This window comes from Diadema setosum, chromosome 18 (genome assembly GCF_964275005.1).
Source record: "Diadema setosum chromosome 18, eeDiaSeto1, whole genome shotgun sequence".
Taxonomy (NCBI): Eukaryota; Metazoa; Echinodermata; class Echinoidea; order Diadematoida; family Diadematidae; genus Diadema; species Diadema setosum.
The window spans coordinates 1,141,747-1,157,941 of NC_092702.1; the positions used below are offsets into that span (position 1 = coordinate 1,141,747).

The window sequence follows — 16,195 nt, forward strand, 5'->3', positions numbered from 1 at the left end:
ATCAAAAAATTAGTTTGTAGTGACAGGATTCTGTTAATGGCAGAGTTAAAGAGTTAAGGTCTCATATGAAATATTTCAGGACAAGAATCATTTATTCAAATTATGAATTCTTGCATCAGGCTGTTACTATTGCAAAAGCAACTTGCCAGTCAGCTGTAAGAAATCATTTACATTAATGTAGATAGAAGTCATCAATGCCATTACTGTGCTGTTTTCAGTGTTGCTTTAACAGAAATGGAAGTTACTGTGACAAGTAATAAAAGCTTAAAATTATTTTTCTATGGGCTTGCTTATTAATGCTGTATCACCACTGCTTTTTTCTCTGCTATATGTGTATGTATGATTAAGTCATGTATTCAATTGTTTCAGCTCCCTACTTCATGTTTTCATTCCTATGACTTGTATTCCCACCACATATTATCCAATATGCCCCACCCACCTGTTACCCAATATGCCCCACCCACCTGTTCTCCCAATGTGCCCCACCCACCTGTCTCTCAATGTGCCCCACCCACCTGTTCTCCCAATGTGCCCCACCCCCTGTCACCTAATGTGCCCCATCAACATGTTCTCCCAATGCTGGGTTCATACAGGTCATGGAAAACCTGGAAAGTCATGGAATTTGGCCTAGTCTTTTTCCAGGCCATGAAAGCCATGAAAAACTGATATTTCCATCAAAAGGTCACGGAAAGTCATGGAATTGCGAAAATTATAGAAGTTTATCTGTTGTTTGTGTGAGCTGTGTATGTATTCCCTAGTTGCTTCGCTTTGATTTGAGGTCAAATTTTCAGTCTAATGTGTTTTAAAAAAATGTGTGAAAGTTATGGAAAGGTCATGGAATTCTGGCTAAAAAGGTCATGGAAAGTTATGGAATTTAGTTAATGATAAAGAGTATGAACCCTGCAATGTGCCCCACCCCCTGTCACCCAATGTGCCCCACCCACCTGTTCTTCCAATGTGCCCCACCCCCTGTCATCCAATGTACCCCACCCCCTGTCTCCCAATGTGACCCAACCCACCTGTCTCTCAATGTGCCCCACCCACCTTCCTCCCAATGTGCTCCACCCCCTGTCGTCCAATGTGCCCCACCAACCTGTTCTCCCAATGTGCCCCACCCCCTGTCACCCAATGTACCCCACCCCCTGTCTCCCAATGTACCCCACCCCCTGTCTCCCAATGTACCCCACCCCCTGTCACCCAATGTGCCCCACCCACCTGTTCTTCCAATGTACCCCACCCCCTGTCTCCCAATGTACCCAACCCACCTGTCCCAAAATGTCCTCCTCCAAACTGTTCTCCCAATGTGCCCCACCCACCTGTCTCCCAATGTGCCCCACCCCCTGTCACCCAATGTACCCAACCCACCTGTCTTCCAATGTGCCCTGCCCACCTGTTTCCCCACCAATCCATCTCTCTTGTGACTCATTAATCATCAATCCTCCTGGCAACCTTCTCCCCTTTCTCTTACCCCAGACATGTCAAGTGTGGAAAGCTCATGTGTCAAGGAGGCAGTAGCTACCCTGTGCTCAGCTCCCTGGCCAAGGCCAGCCAAGGATACATCTGGGATGAGAACAATGTCCAGCACACATGCAAGTCTGCCTCCATTGACCTGGGCCAGGATGTGCCAGATCCAGGCTATGTAGCCACTGGGTCCTTGTGTGCTCCAGGATTTGTAAGTTTAAGAGCTTTCATTCATATTTTTTTTTCATTTTCTCAGGTGATGCTTGGTAAATGAAATGTATGTAGAATCTTTTGTTTGTTTGTTAGTTTGTTTGTTTGTTTGTTTTTTTAGAATGCTTTGCCATTTCCAGTACTCTTTCACCAATATGAATTGATAGTAAAAAATGTATAAAGCTGTGGCTCCAGTAAACAGAGGCTTAACTTGATGTATGATTGTTCTCTTGCCTTATTTTCTCTCAGGTATGCAGTAACTTTCAATGTCGAAATCTGAGCACACTCAACATCAGGGCATGTCCCTTCAACTGCCACAACAATGGAGTAAGTCCTGCTCAGAATCAATCCATCTAGAGACCGTTTCAATTGAGATTTTTTTTCTTTTGCCTTTTTTTCAGACATGCCTTTTGATTCCAACAAAATATCAAAATGCCATTCTATCATGTGATAGCATCAGATAGTGGGCAGTGAAGTATTGAAATTAGAATTAGAATTCTTGTGTCATTATGGCATTTCCTAGGCTATTCTGTGACATAAAATAAAATATGAGAGCTATGAATTGTGATCATATAAGATTCTGCTGAACAAAGGAACATACATTTTGACCATCTCGTCAGACCAAATTTGTAGGCTGTTGACTCACAAAGAGTTAAAAAAAAAAATATAAAGATGCACTAATGCTATGCATCATAAATGTACATATACCTCTGCAGGGGATATCAAAGTTGGTTTATTTTATGAGATGCATTTCATTTCATAAATTGGATCTTAATTTGATGTATTTCATTTGCTTTATGTGATATATTTAATTCAATTTGACCCACCTTAGTGTGACTATCTAATTCCTCTCCAAGGAATATCTGTTTTCTGGTGCTAAATTGTTATGGTATTAAATATAAGTTGGCATTTACGTGCTTAGATTATTAGAAGCAAAGGCTGTTATGCATCAAGCTAACTCCTCTGGATTGTTGCCATGGTTACCACTCAACAGGTATGTAACAGCAAGAATCATTGCCACTGTGATCCTCAGTGGAACCCACCTCTCTGTAACACCCCAGGCTACGGGGGCAGCATTGACAGCGGTCCTGCTAGGCCAACTGACCAGTCAGGTGAGTCTAGAATTGGGAAGGACTTGGGAAGGACTCAAACACTTGTCTTTTGTCTTAATGAGATCCCCAAGACAAAAATAATCGAAACCGCAAGTCGACTTTGCTGCAGTTTTCTAATGTCAAATTTACTGAAGAGGGTGACTTTTCTCCTCTTCCCTCTAGTACGTCACCAGGAGGTTCCTAAAATGTTTATGTTACTTTCAACTGTTTCTGAACGTTGTTACTGCGTGTGACTGTCACCTATATTACCCATTGTTTGTTGTCCATATTTCTTCATGTTATGAGTTTATGTCAATCTCATCAAGTTTCACTCACAGACAAACAATCTACCTGACGTCCATTTGTCATTCATGGTTATGTAATTTTGTCACTCTTGACCCTGCCCCCCCCCCCCCATCCTGTTCCTTCTCATCTTCTCTCTCTGTCTCTTTATCTTTCTTAATTCATCCTCTTCTGTTCAGTTCTTCTCCATTTTCTTCTGTTTTTCTGTCTTTGTTCTCTTCCTTTTTCTTCATCTTTTCATTTTTACAGTCATAACATACCATATCAATAATCATACAAGTAATACTTATTGCAAAGGATATGAATAAAAATCATCCACCTGGTAGTCACTTAAGAACAATCTGAAATGCACAAAGTGAAGCCAAGTATGTTTTGGATTGTTGGAAAATTACAGAGGGTGAATGATTATACTAAAGCCAGACTTAGTAATGGGTATTATCTGTTTCATTAAATCTTGACATGATTTAGAATTCATGGCAGCCATTTTTGCAAGATTGCCAGGGATAGCACCAGCTCCAAGCTAAACTGAACTGAAGACACAAACCATCACAATGCATAAATACACAGGCAATGCATCTGAGTACAGACAGTCATTTGTTGTACCTGTAATAATTACGCCCCATAAAAAAGTAAACATGGGCAAAATAAAAGACTGAGCAACTGATAGTTCTCAGCCAATAAGTTGATTAGGATCCATATCAAATCACCATCCTATAATCATTAACCTGTTGAGGATGAGTCCTGAGTATACTCGCGCAGGTGTCTATGGGAAATGCGTGTTGTAGCAAAATCAGTCTGTTCTCAACGGGTTAATCACAATCACACTTGGTTGACTTTCTATCCACTTTCTACTTTTCCTTGCTTTGTTTCATACATTTTGATTTTTTATCTTCTGTTTCTTCTCTCCTACTTGCCAAATCTCAGTCATCTCAGCCTGTATTCTCTTTCCCTTTGATCTCTATCTCTTTTTGATTTCAGCACATCCCATGTTGTCCCTTACCAATTATAGAAATTTTTTGAACTCTTTTGCTTTAAATTAAATCTTGTTGCCTTTTGTTACCTCAACCAAGTACTGGTGTTGTTGTTTTTTGTGTGTGGGTGTTTGTTGTTGTTTTTTTTTTAGTTATACCATGCCAAGCATTTTTGTTTGATCTATCTTCATCCTCCATTAGTTTTTTTCTTCATCTATATTCCTCATGTGTCTTTGTAAGATATGAATATTTTTCTCATCCACAATGTTCATCCCTTTTTGTTTTATTGTCACTGCATTAAGCTAGCTGACTGTATTGGTATACATCATTTCATGCTGTCAGTGCTGCAAAAGAGCAGATATTGGCATGTGTGATTGTGTTTTTATTTATTCTAGATGTATTTTGTTTTGAAATTGCAACATATATAAACTCATGCAAAGCACTTTTAAAGAATGTGTATTTTAACTTGTGTACATGTGGGTGTTTTTTATATAAAGGATTATTTTGGTGCTGCTAACAGATATTTATCGACAGATATGTTGTGGCAGTGGTCTCATATATATACCACAGTAGATCTCATTTATGGTTTGTGGAGTCATAGGGACTAATGACTTAAGGTACCATCATTTTAACCCCTTGAAAACTGGTCCGAAGTATGCTCGGGCAGGTGTCTATGGGAAATGTGTGTTATAAAAAAATCAGCTGGTCCTCAATGGGTTAACAGCACCCAACACACTTAAAGTTGATTGTTTAGCTAACAAGCTGTGCACATCATATGTGGTAAACTCGCCCCTGGTCAGGAGAATAATATTAACTTCATGGAGTCTGAATATTCTTTGTTTAACATATACTGTTTTCAAATATACAAGACAATCTAACTTTCTTTAAGTGCTCCTAATTGTGGTGTATATTCTTAATGACTATCTAGTTTGGATATAGCAACTTATATACTCATCTCCTGCAGGGGTGTATCCAGAATTTTTTCTGGGGGGGTCGTAATCACAATTTTTGGACCTTTACCTTTGCGAGGGATCGGAGCGACCAAGCGGTGGGAGGGGGGGACCCAGTAGGGAGTTTTTGAATTTTATATCTTAAAATGGGGCCATTTGGTGCATACAGAAGTGACTTTTTCAGCATACTTAAAAAAAAACCCTATTTATGTTAAAATCGGTGATAAAACCTGTGTTGGTCACTTACAAGTTCGTTAATTGGTAAGTTGAAAACTGCATAAGTGCATTTTAAAAAAGTTGCTGACTAGCTAACCTTACACCTTCCTAAAGTACATAGACCCCAGGATAAAAAGCCCTCGAAAAACAAAAATTGTCTTTTACAAAAAGTGGACCTTTTGAAAATTTTGGGGGGGTCGTACGACCCTCCCGACCCCCCCCTTGCATACACCCATGTCCTGTATATTCATGAGCCATCAGAATGAGACAGATTGTAAAACTTCAAGAAGAAAACTGCTAGAATAGATTAGAAAGAAAGTAGTGTCAATTCACTTGATAAAATGTTGCCATGCATGATGCAAATGTTCATCAAAATTCTTCTCTAGAAATACTTCTCCGTAAGCAGCAACTTTAATAGTAGACCACCACCACAAATACTTTCAGTTCAGACTTTGTGCAATATTTTAATGTCATTTATAGTTTTCATAAGAATTTTTCCTTTTTATGACAAAACAGTCAAATCATCCTCCTGCATGTATGTAGTCAAAATAGAGGTTGTTTTTTATACCCCCGCCAAACGAAGTTTGAAGGGGGTATATAGGAATCAGCGGACAGTCGGGCGGTCGGGCGGGCGGTCGGGCGGGCGGTCGGTCGGTCGGTCGGGCGGTCGGTCGGTCGGGCGGTCGGTCCGTTGCAAATCTTGCGTCGCGAACTACTTCCTCAGTTTTCAACCGATTCCCATAAAACTTGGCACAGATGTGTGCCTTGGGTTGTAGATGTGCAAGACATATTTTTTGACAGTACCCAAAAGTACGTTGCCATGGTAACGGCATATTATGGGCAAAAATGGGTACAAATCTTGCGTCGCGAACTCCTCCCACAGTTTTTGATCAATTTTTATGAAATTAGGTACAGATATTCATCTGAATATGTTAATGTGCAAGACACATATTTCCGCAGTGGCAAAAAGTGCGTTGCCATGGTAACGGCATGTTATTGGTAAAATATAGGGCAAAATGCTTCATGGCAAAACTGCTTCATCAGTGTTCTTCCAATTCTCATGGAATTCATATTGAATGTTTGTCTTAGGATATAGGTCAGCATGACACATTTCTTGACAGTGACAAAAAGTATGTTGCCATGGTAACAGCTCACATATTATGAGCCAAAATGATGGAAAATTTTGTGTTGCAAACTACTTCCTCAGTTTTTGCCCAATTTCCATGAAACTTGGTACAGATGTGTGCCTTTGGTTGTAGATGTGCAAGACGCATTTTTCGACAATACCCGAAAGTACGTTGCCATGGTAACGGCATATTAATGGCAGAAGATCAAGGAAAGATCTTGCGGATTTAACTACTTCCTCAGTTTTTTGACCAAAGCTTATGAAATGTTGTTTTGACCAAAGCTTATGAAATGTTGTTTGGCGGGGGTATAACCAGTCGCTGAAGCGACATTTCTAGTTTTTCTGTGAAGTAATAAAAAATGTAAATAGATGAAAAATAAATAGTAAATATATTCCTCTTTCATTGACTGGCTTAATTTCATATAGGTAAGAAAGTCTACTAGCTTTGCTCTCTAATATCTTCTTAAATCTAGTTGCAGGCCACTATTTTGATGGTAATGAACACCACTGGTAATTGTGTTGCAGTGCTTTTTGAAAGCTATGATGTAAATTCATGATTACATACTTTACTCATACTACTAAAGGTATTGTGAACATAAAAAGAAAATATAGAGAGAGAGAGAGAGAGAGAGAGAGAGAGAGTGAGAGAGAGAGATGCGATATGTTAAAATTGGATTTGAATGTAGAATTTGCTCCTTTCAGAACTGGGGTTACAAAATACCTATGGGTTTCATCCCTCGTGAGAGGTGGCTGGGAAGGTCTGTTGTGTGTAGCTTTTATGTTAGTGTGCAATGTTTATTAAATGTTTATATAATAGCATTGTTAGAAAATAGTAAAGCATTCCATGCATTGTAAGCATGGTACTGATAGAGCTCTGTCTGCAGCAAAGCTAGTGGGGGCGCTATTTACAAACAGTCCCACACAGGTTAGTCATAGTGCCCTTAACAAAGTTTGTACCTCAACTTAGAGAGATTTACAATGAGATTTCATTTAGTGTGAATACAATGAAAAGGGGATAAAAATGTAGGGAATAGATTCAGTTTGAACTTGTAGAGTTTAATCATGCTGGTTCTTTGTTACAAAAATGGAAGGTCAAAAGTTATACCTTTGTGAGTACAATGTAATAGGGGATAAAAATACAGGGAGTAGATTTAGCTTAAGCTTGTAGATTTTTACCATTTGTGCTATGTGAGTGTTCTTTACAAAAAAATTCAAGTTCAAAATTTATACTTTCCAACTGCCTTCTTAAATTGTCTTCTTAAATACACATGGATGTATTATGATGATAACAAGTGGTGAAAATTCACTGCAAAGTATTAGTATTCACAGTCAGTGCCAGGAAATATCAAGTAAGGGTTTCTAGGGGCTGAAAATGTGTCTGAATCTTTGTAAGTTGATTACATAGTGAGAGTGAAAGGATACTTCTTTGATAATGTCTGCTGTATCTATCTCTAGTTATTAGTTAATTAGGGAAGACATATCTGCTACTTTGCAAAAACATGGACAGCTAATAATGTACAAGTATGAAGGGATCAGTAATTTTTTTATCTTTACTGAAATAAGGCAATGAAACTCAGTGCTGTGTGCAGTGCTTGGTTTGCTTTGACCTGCCTCATGTCAATATGTTTTGTTCTGTCTTCCCAGTTACCTGTCATGTGTAAGGCATAAAATTTCCAGTTTTACTCATATGTTTACTTTGTCTCTTTTGCCTCTGAAACTTGCTTCGCAAGGTTTGTTATATATATAGAAATTGCGATCTTAATTTTTCTCCACACTGATAACAAAACCTATTTAAACATCTCCCCTTTTGTCACTGTTCTTTTATTTTTGCCTCCTGCAGTAACCCTATATCCTAAAAGTACCTCGCTAATCGACAATCCCCAGGTCACTAGAAGAATAATTGTCCGAGGTAACTATGGAAACAGAATTATCACTTGGTGTTCATTACCCTTGTCTGCCTGCAAAGAAGAAACCTAGAGAGAGATGTTGGCAAGAAGAGAGAAGAAGGAACATCGCCATCTGCTCCCAAATCTTGGCTCTCTTCATTTTGACTCTAACTCCACTGCCTCCTTTACCTGCTCTCATTGCTTTCCATTTCTTTTGATTTTTGAGCCTTAAGTTTCTCTAATCATCGCGAGCAATCATGACTTACTAACACCTACAAATAATAGCAACATAGCTGACTAACCCCTGTATCAAACTTTTTAACTGCTGGCATCAAAGTATGCATCACATCACTAACACTGCATATTTTTTTTTTTTTTTTTTTTTTTGCGTGGCTACATTTCAGCAGATAACCACTGAATTGAAAGACATCATCATGCATCTTTCTGTTTTGCAATTTGCTGGACATCTTGATGATAATGTGATGTTTGTGTGTTGTGTGAGTGCTTGTAATTTGTGTGTGTGTTTGGTTTTTGTTTGTTTCTTAACAGAAAGACAACTGATGGAGATTTTTTAATTTATTAACTTGTATTGTGTTCCTGGTATTGGATAGATTAGGTGATTTGTACATCACACTAGTTTTAATACAGTCAGATATAAAATGAATGCATTTTAATAGTTTTCTGGTATATTGTAACACAAAATACTAAGGAATGAAGTGAATCGTCAAGTGTTGCCAACAACAAAAATATTTTATTGTTATTATTTTTTTTTTTGCAGTTACTTTGTAACCAATCTACTGTCATAGAAAGTACATAAAAGGACTGTTGATTTCCTTTTATTTTGTATCTAAGATATGTCATACATGAGTAACTGTTTATTGCATTTGCAGCTTGCAATTAAGGGCTTTACTTATTTTTGGCTACTCGACATGATTTTGATATGGAAACATTGCCAAATCAAATGCCAAGTTGCTGATATTACTTTGTGTCTGGTCTGTAGATTCCAGAACAAAACAAAAGTGAAGATTGTAGTGGCAGATAATATTTTTTATGAAAGATTTCAAAGTCTGCCAGTCAAGAGTGTTCTGAAAAGATTGTAATATTTGTAAGGCTCAGGTGTAGAACTTGTCTAATTTAATATAGGCATACAAAATTAACCATTGATATCAAAGGCCTTGTATGTTCTTCTATGATGATTTCAAAGACTGTATATCTTCAATGTCTAGAAGTGCCATGCTCTTTCTTTTCATCTAAATATCATCCATTTCAGGAGTGAAGTTTGGAGAGACTGCCCACTACTCATTATGTTCCATCCAATTTTCACCCTTAGCCATGCTTAACCAAGAATTTAGATTTGTGTCATGATTCCATATATGTTTACATACAGCAAGAATCTCAATGTTAACAAGCCTTCATTTTATGTATGTATGTCTATCATATTATTGGTATTATGACAAGAATAATATATTCTCTTCATTATTACTGCACTCTGCAATATGCCACATCTAATCTGGATCTCAATAATCTGCCTACTAACAGTATTACCAGGTATTCCTTACATTCTTTCAGATCTATTATGATTCATGAAATCTTAACATACTTTTTCATATTTCAGAATTCTCTTCCCATTTCAATTCATGTATTCACTTATTCGTTGGTCTCTGCTGCATTTTACCACATATTGCATTAGTGTAGTAATTTTCACCCTTTCAAAGGTCGTATTTGTTGTTTTTTGTTAGAGTTTCCTCTTTCAAATTTTTAGACAAATTTAAAAGTAATGAAAGCTATCTTAAGATTGAATTTGAATGTGTTTTGAAATATTCCAACACAATTCTGATCTGTTTTATTTTGGAGAAATGTGAGCAGTTATGCTGTAATGAGCACAGGACAGTATCATTAGTATATCTTGATGATTTTCTAAATAATGAAAAGTTATTCAATCAACTTTGGAAAGGAGTGAAATACATAGGAATCATATTTTACAACATTTTCTTTTTCATTTTACTGTCAGATGATTTTATAAGATCATTGGAGTTTCATGACATATACACTTCTGTGAATTTCCCTACTCTTTAATTCAGATTCAGATTCAGATTCAGATTCATTTATTGTCCATTTAGGAAATTCTTCTTGTTGGCATATGGGCGTGCACATAGGAATATCTACATACATATATACATACATACATATATTCATGTACATGTACAAATATAAATAAATACAATTTTCAATATATACACAATTATACAAGCATAATTTATACTCACAATACAGTAAATACATACATCATTACAATCTTTTAATTCATCACAATTTATTATATTTACCGATCAACAACAAAACAAAAAAGTTCAGAAAACGTGAAGTCCGTCCTTTCCGAGGAAGTGCATCTTTTACGTAACCTTTGCACACCCACACACACACTCACTCGCACGTACTCTGAAGGATAACACATCACGTCATGCCATGACACAAGTACATCACTGGATACATACAGGTGAAGGCAAACAAACACATGTGCACATACACAAACATAACACACACACGTTCGCTCACACACACACACACACACACACACTCCATTTAAGTTGAGGTTCTTTCCTTTCTATCATTTTTCCTGCCATTTTTACTGCTCTCTTGTAAAAGAGTTACATATATGAAGAGCATTGTTCCAATGGATATTGATCAAACAGAAGTGTTACTGTACTGTCACAGACAGCTGTGTACACGTGTCTACACTGTGTGTTTACACACTGTAGGCCTGCAAGTAGTGTGTATTGATGTGAGTGTAAACATCACAGGTGTACAGTGTGTGTTTCCTTAATACTGCAGGTTCATTGGGTGTTTAAGCATGCCTTTTCACACTGTGGGTCTATAGTGTGTATAAGTGTCCACTTATACACACTGTAGACCCACAGTGTGTGAGTGTGTTTTTCTACACACTGTAACTCTGCAGCATGTAAAACCACATTGACAAACTGTAAATCACCCATTTGTACAAAAGCTGAGATATTTTATGACCAAAATATGACTTGGACAGCCATTAGATATTGTGGGAACAAAGATATTAACTTTTTACACAGTTAAACAATCCTTTGGAATAGGACATTTCTACAGCATATTTTTACCTCTGCCATCATGTATTACCATCTACTGTGGATAACTTTCATATCTACCACCCCTGTATTACTGTGTAGGTGCTAGAAATACATGTACTCCATTGGTTGTGGCATTGCCAAGAGTGGTGCATTCATGATTGTGTCTTCTGTTCTTTTTAGTTATAATATTGGTAGCAGTAGTAGAAGCAGTATTGTGGTTTCAGTGGTACTGATGGTAATAGTGATGATATAATGATGATGAACATGATTGTTGTTGTTGCTGTTGTTATTATTATTATTATTATTATTATTATTATTATTATTATTATCATCATCATCATCATCATCATCATCATCATCATCATCATCATCATTATCCTTATTATCACTATTATTATTGCTATCATTAAATTATTCAATCACATTAATGATTCCATTGTTACAAATCTGTAACAAAGAAATAAAGAGTAATGCCAAAGATTACCGTGGGGATGATACTGTTCAGCATCCTCAGCACTTACGAGGTGCCATGTCCATAAGTTTGAACCCCTCCATTTAAAGACCATTTAGGTGTATAGATGTCATGGGGATGGTGGATATAGACCTGTATTTTTCCATAAGTTATGATGTTAGCGTTGAACATTTGAATATTTTGACTTATTTTGATATCATAGGCCTTGCGATATTTTTTTTCTCATTGTATGGGGATTAAATGTGATTTTGAAGGTTCTCTCCCATCCATGATACAGTATTCAGAGGAAAAGAAGTTCTAATTATTTGTCATTTCACAGCCTTAAGAGATACAACATAAAAAACAGTGTTTTGAATATATATTGTATGAGTCAATATTGTGTAGGTGAAAGTGTTGTGTGGTTCGTGGAATAGAATGTAATGTCAGACTGTCAGACCACCAGACTGATAAAATTGCCCCAAATCCTGGTTGATGTCAGTATCAGATTACCTACACCTGTTGCCCTGTGAACTGTTGAAGGGCTGCCAATTTCAGCAGATGAAATAAAACATACAGATGCACTATCAAAAAAGAACAAAAAAAAAGAACAAAAACATACATTTCAAAGGCAAAAATTAAATTCTGGTTGAAAATATGGAAATTGCACATACTAATCTTACTTAATCAATTCCCCAAATATGTATTTTTCATTAAAAAAAAATGTTTCCACGTTTTGATGACAAAAAAAAAGAAGATGAATATATGAATATTGAGAAAGCATACTACTTGACAGCTCTGCTAGTCTACACTTCAGGTATATCTCCTTTAAGTGAGTGGAGAGGTAAGGGATAAAGATAACCTTGTGATTGTATGCTGCTGAGAAGATTGCATTCTAGCCAGTAATGTAATGCTTATGCATGTATTCATTCAGCAGGAATTTTGTCCCCAAGTAAACCAGGGACTTCATTCACTTTTTATTTTTATTTTTTTTACAGTGGAAGAAGTAGAAAAGAGGTTGCCATGGTGATTTCCTGTTTCTTTCATCATCTATACTCCTGTCTTTTTATGGCTACAGGTGGTCCAGGCTCCAACACGGTGATCGTACTCCTCGTCATGTTCCTCTGCGTTCTTCCCGGCCTGACCCTCCTCGGCATCGTTCTCTACTGCAAGCGGGACACACTCTCCAAAATGGTGTCGAAGGGCGCCCCCAGGCAGAAGTATGTAGTCTAACCTATACTGCAGTACACTCCTCCCTACTCCAGTCTTCTGGCTTTTATTATGAGAGTGCATTTCAATGTGTATTTCATTCTTATGAACGTTTAAAGCAAACAGTACTTTCACACACAAGTTTAGTCAAGGAAAGTTGTCCTGGAGTAGAAATGAATGTTAACAGGACAGAGTAAAACACTGCATAGCTCCAATATGGAACTGTTACATAAGTTTCAAGGCTAAGACCAAAATGACAGAGAGGTTCTGATTGAAAAACGATCAGAAAACTGTAAGTGTCACAGTATGTTGTGAGTAACATTACACCCTTTTCCTGCTCCCAGTATTACCTGTGAGAATAAAATCTTATTGTGTATTTTTTCATTTGATGTGCAGGTACTCTCAGTCAAGATATGGTGGCAAAGAAACCAAAGCAGCAAGTGGCACACCATCATCCAGCTCTGTTCCAAGCCGTCCAGCACCGGTCAAACCCACAATACAACACACCCACTTACAGGAGATGAAAGCAACATCTACCCCAAGCAGACCATCGAGACCATCAGCGGTACCACCGGTTACCATCAGGCCAGCGCCGAGGCCACCGGCAAGCTCCAACCGACAACCAACCACAGCAGAGAGGCCACCATTCCAAGCATCAAGTGCTTCATCTGCTCCAAAACCCAAGGTACCACCAGTGTCGAGACCAGTGCGACCATCCCCAGTGCCTCCTGTACCATCAACCAAACCACCAAGTCCAGCCAAAAGTCCCCCTGCACCAGCAGTGCCAACGTATCCCAAACCATCTGCAATACATTCCAGCAACAAGCCACAGTTTAGGTTGCCTCCACCAATAGACTCAGGAGACAATAAGATGTCTGGCGGTGCCACACCACCACAGCCACCGACTAAACCAGCACTCAGGCCTCCATCCTCTTCCAACAAGGCCCCAGGAATGCCAAGCATTCCAACAAGACCAAAACCAAATGTGAACAGAAACAACTCAAAAGCGCAGGAAGAGGAGTCAAAGGTACTGGAATTGAAATCCAAGTTCACCAGAGGAGAGTCGGCACCAGGAACCGACAATGTGGGAGAGGCACCGAGTAAACCCTCAGTTACCAAAAAGCCAGTACCGCCAAAGAGACCTGCGGTACCGAACAAACCAAGAATGCCCTCATGGCCACCAGCACCTGTCAAACAGGACCCAGCTGTATGACGACAAACTCGATATGTGAATCTTTTTTGCAAAAACTTTTAACTAAACTCTTGATCGGTACTGAACTCTAGTATGTAATTTAGTTCATAAGTCATTTATTGTGATTTTGATAATGTCTTTAATGTCATTGGTTTTAATGTATATCAGTGGACTGCCATGTGTGTGTATGAGAGAAGGGGGGCAATGTTCTTTCATGAATGTGTAATTACATTGTACTGGTTGGCCTACCTGCTATTCGATAATTATAGCAGCGAAATCAATGAGAAAAATGGTGTATTTGTAAATTAAACCACATACATTGAGTTTGGAGTTTCCTTTGTCATTGTTTGCAAACAGCAACAAAATAAAAAGTTGCAGTCATATTTCCTCTATGACTGTTTCTCCATAACATAGATATATAAATCTAATGTTAACACAGTTTAACCAGAACTGCCTATAATGTTCTATTTAAATGATGAGATCTTTGATACTCGGTGAAAAGAAGAAAACCTCTTCTCAAGGTCAAAACTGATTCTCTGAGATGCAAGATATCAAAATCCTCTCTAGTTTTAGTGACTTTGAGGCTAAGAGACAATCTTTGGCATTAAGTACAATTTTCCATTTTTTCAGATAAACCAAGGCCTGAAAATGTGATGATAACTTGCAGAAACTGCTGTATTGCCCTCTTCAGAAAGGGAAAATTAGTATTGTTATTATCTATTTGGCGTCATTACATACAAGGACAATGATATGCAGACAGAGAGAAATTTAAATGAAATTCTTTCATAGTAGTATGTAAACTGCATAATTCACATTCTCCATACCCATACCTTCATGGCTGATTTGTTTTCTTGACTTTGATTTGTCTCACTAAACCCTGCGTAAACAGAGAGACAATTTGTCCTTCACTCATCCTGACCAAATGATATCAATTTGTGATGCATACATATATGTTCCAGCTTCCCTTTAAGTGGATGACATGGACAAGCATGGATGCCGAATGCTTGCAGATACATTGTTCCAAATTGTTGATATTGTTTATTTGATACCAAAAGTGCAAAACTTTGTTGCTGTGTTCTGTTATTATAAAGTCGCTTAAGTACTGTATATGCCGTATACTTTGTGAGTCTAAATTTTCACGAATCAGGACTTCCCAACAGTTTTATGAGTTGTTAAATTTGCGATCATGGTGTACAGTAATGAGGAGAGAAATTATGCGTGCACGTCACATTCATGTCGGGATCAATATTGTCGCATGTTGTTAGATTCGCGAATAGCACCAAACTTGTGAAAAATCATAATCCCACAAAATATATGGCATACACAGTATGATGTACAACATTTAGCCTTTTCTCCAGTCTTGTCAAGTATAATGTTCAAACTTTAGCCTTTTCTCCAGTCTTCTAAAGTGTAATGTACAAAATATGAGCCTTTTTTTCCTAAGCTTTGTGAAGACTTTCCTTGCTGGTCAGGGTATTACAGAAATGTTTTGTTGCTTTCGTCTCTGTTTGCTAATTTAAGCCGTGCCATCTCTGTGTGTTGCTATTTGTTTTGGATGTAGAAATAGGTCACGGGAAGTCTTGCTGCTTAGCTCGTCATTTTGTATTTTTCATGAACTTAAGTAAAAAAAGGGACCCATTCCATGAGGAAAGAGAACCAGTTATTTCTGAACAGCTGACACAAACTTTGTGCCATATTTGTTGTCATATTGCATTTTGCTGGTTACTATCTTCTACGATTGGGTTTGCGAGAATATAAGGCTTTCATAATCCTCTGATATGTAAGCTCTCTTTTTTTTTGACAATTAAGAATGGCAATGTCTATCTTTAAGATGAAATCACATGAACTTGTTAGATTTATCACCTGTGTTCAGTGGTCAAATAGTCAATCTTAAAAGTTAGATGGCTTAGGTGCATCAGGAGCATACTGGAGTTGCCATCAGTGTATCAAGAAGAGTCTGTTGATATGTTCCTTTGATTTGAAAAAAAAAAAATATTGTGGGTTAACATAGACAAGATTTTTTTTTTTTCTATT

General features: G+C 37.7%; 1 protein-coding gene across 1 annotated transcript in view; it reads left to right on the forward strand.

Annotated features, from left to right (window-relative positions):
* Positions 1–15,802, forward strand: part of LOC140241915 (zinc metalloproteinase-disintegrin-like MTP8) — a 106,771-nt gene extending 90,969 nt beyond the window's left edge. The window contains exons 16-21 of the mRNA XM_072321662.1: positions 1,474–1,672; positions 1,921–1,998; positions 2,666–2,783; positions 8,169–8,237; positions 12,839–12,980; positions 13,366–15,802. Of these exons, the coding sequence (XP_072177763.1) occupies positions 1,474–1,672; positions 1,921–1,998; positions 2,666–2,783; positions 8,169–8,237; positions 12,839–12,980; positions 13,366–14,182 (1,423 nt within the window). The 3' untranslated portion in view covers positions 14,183–15,802. The remainder of the gene's footprint in view (positions 1–1,473; positions 1,673–1,920; positions 1,999–2,665; positions 2,784–8,168; positions 8,238–12,838; positions 12,981–13,365) is intronic.
* Positions 15,803–16,195: the final 393 nt, after the last annotated feature.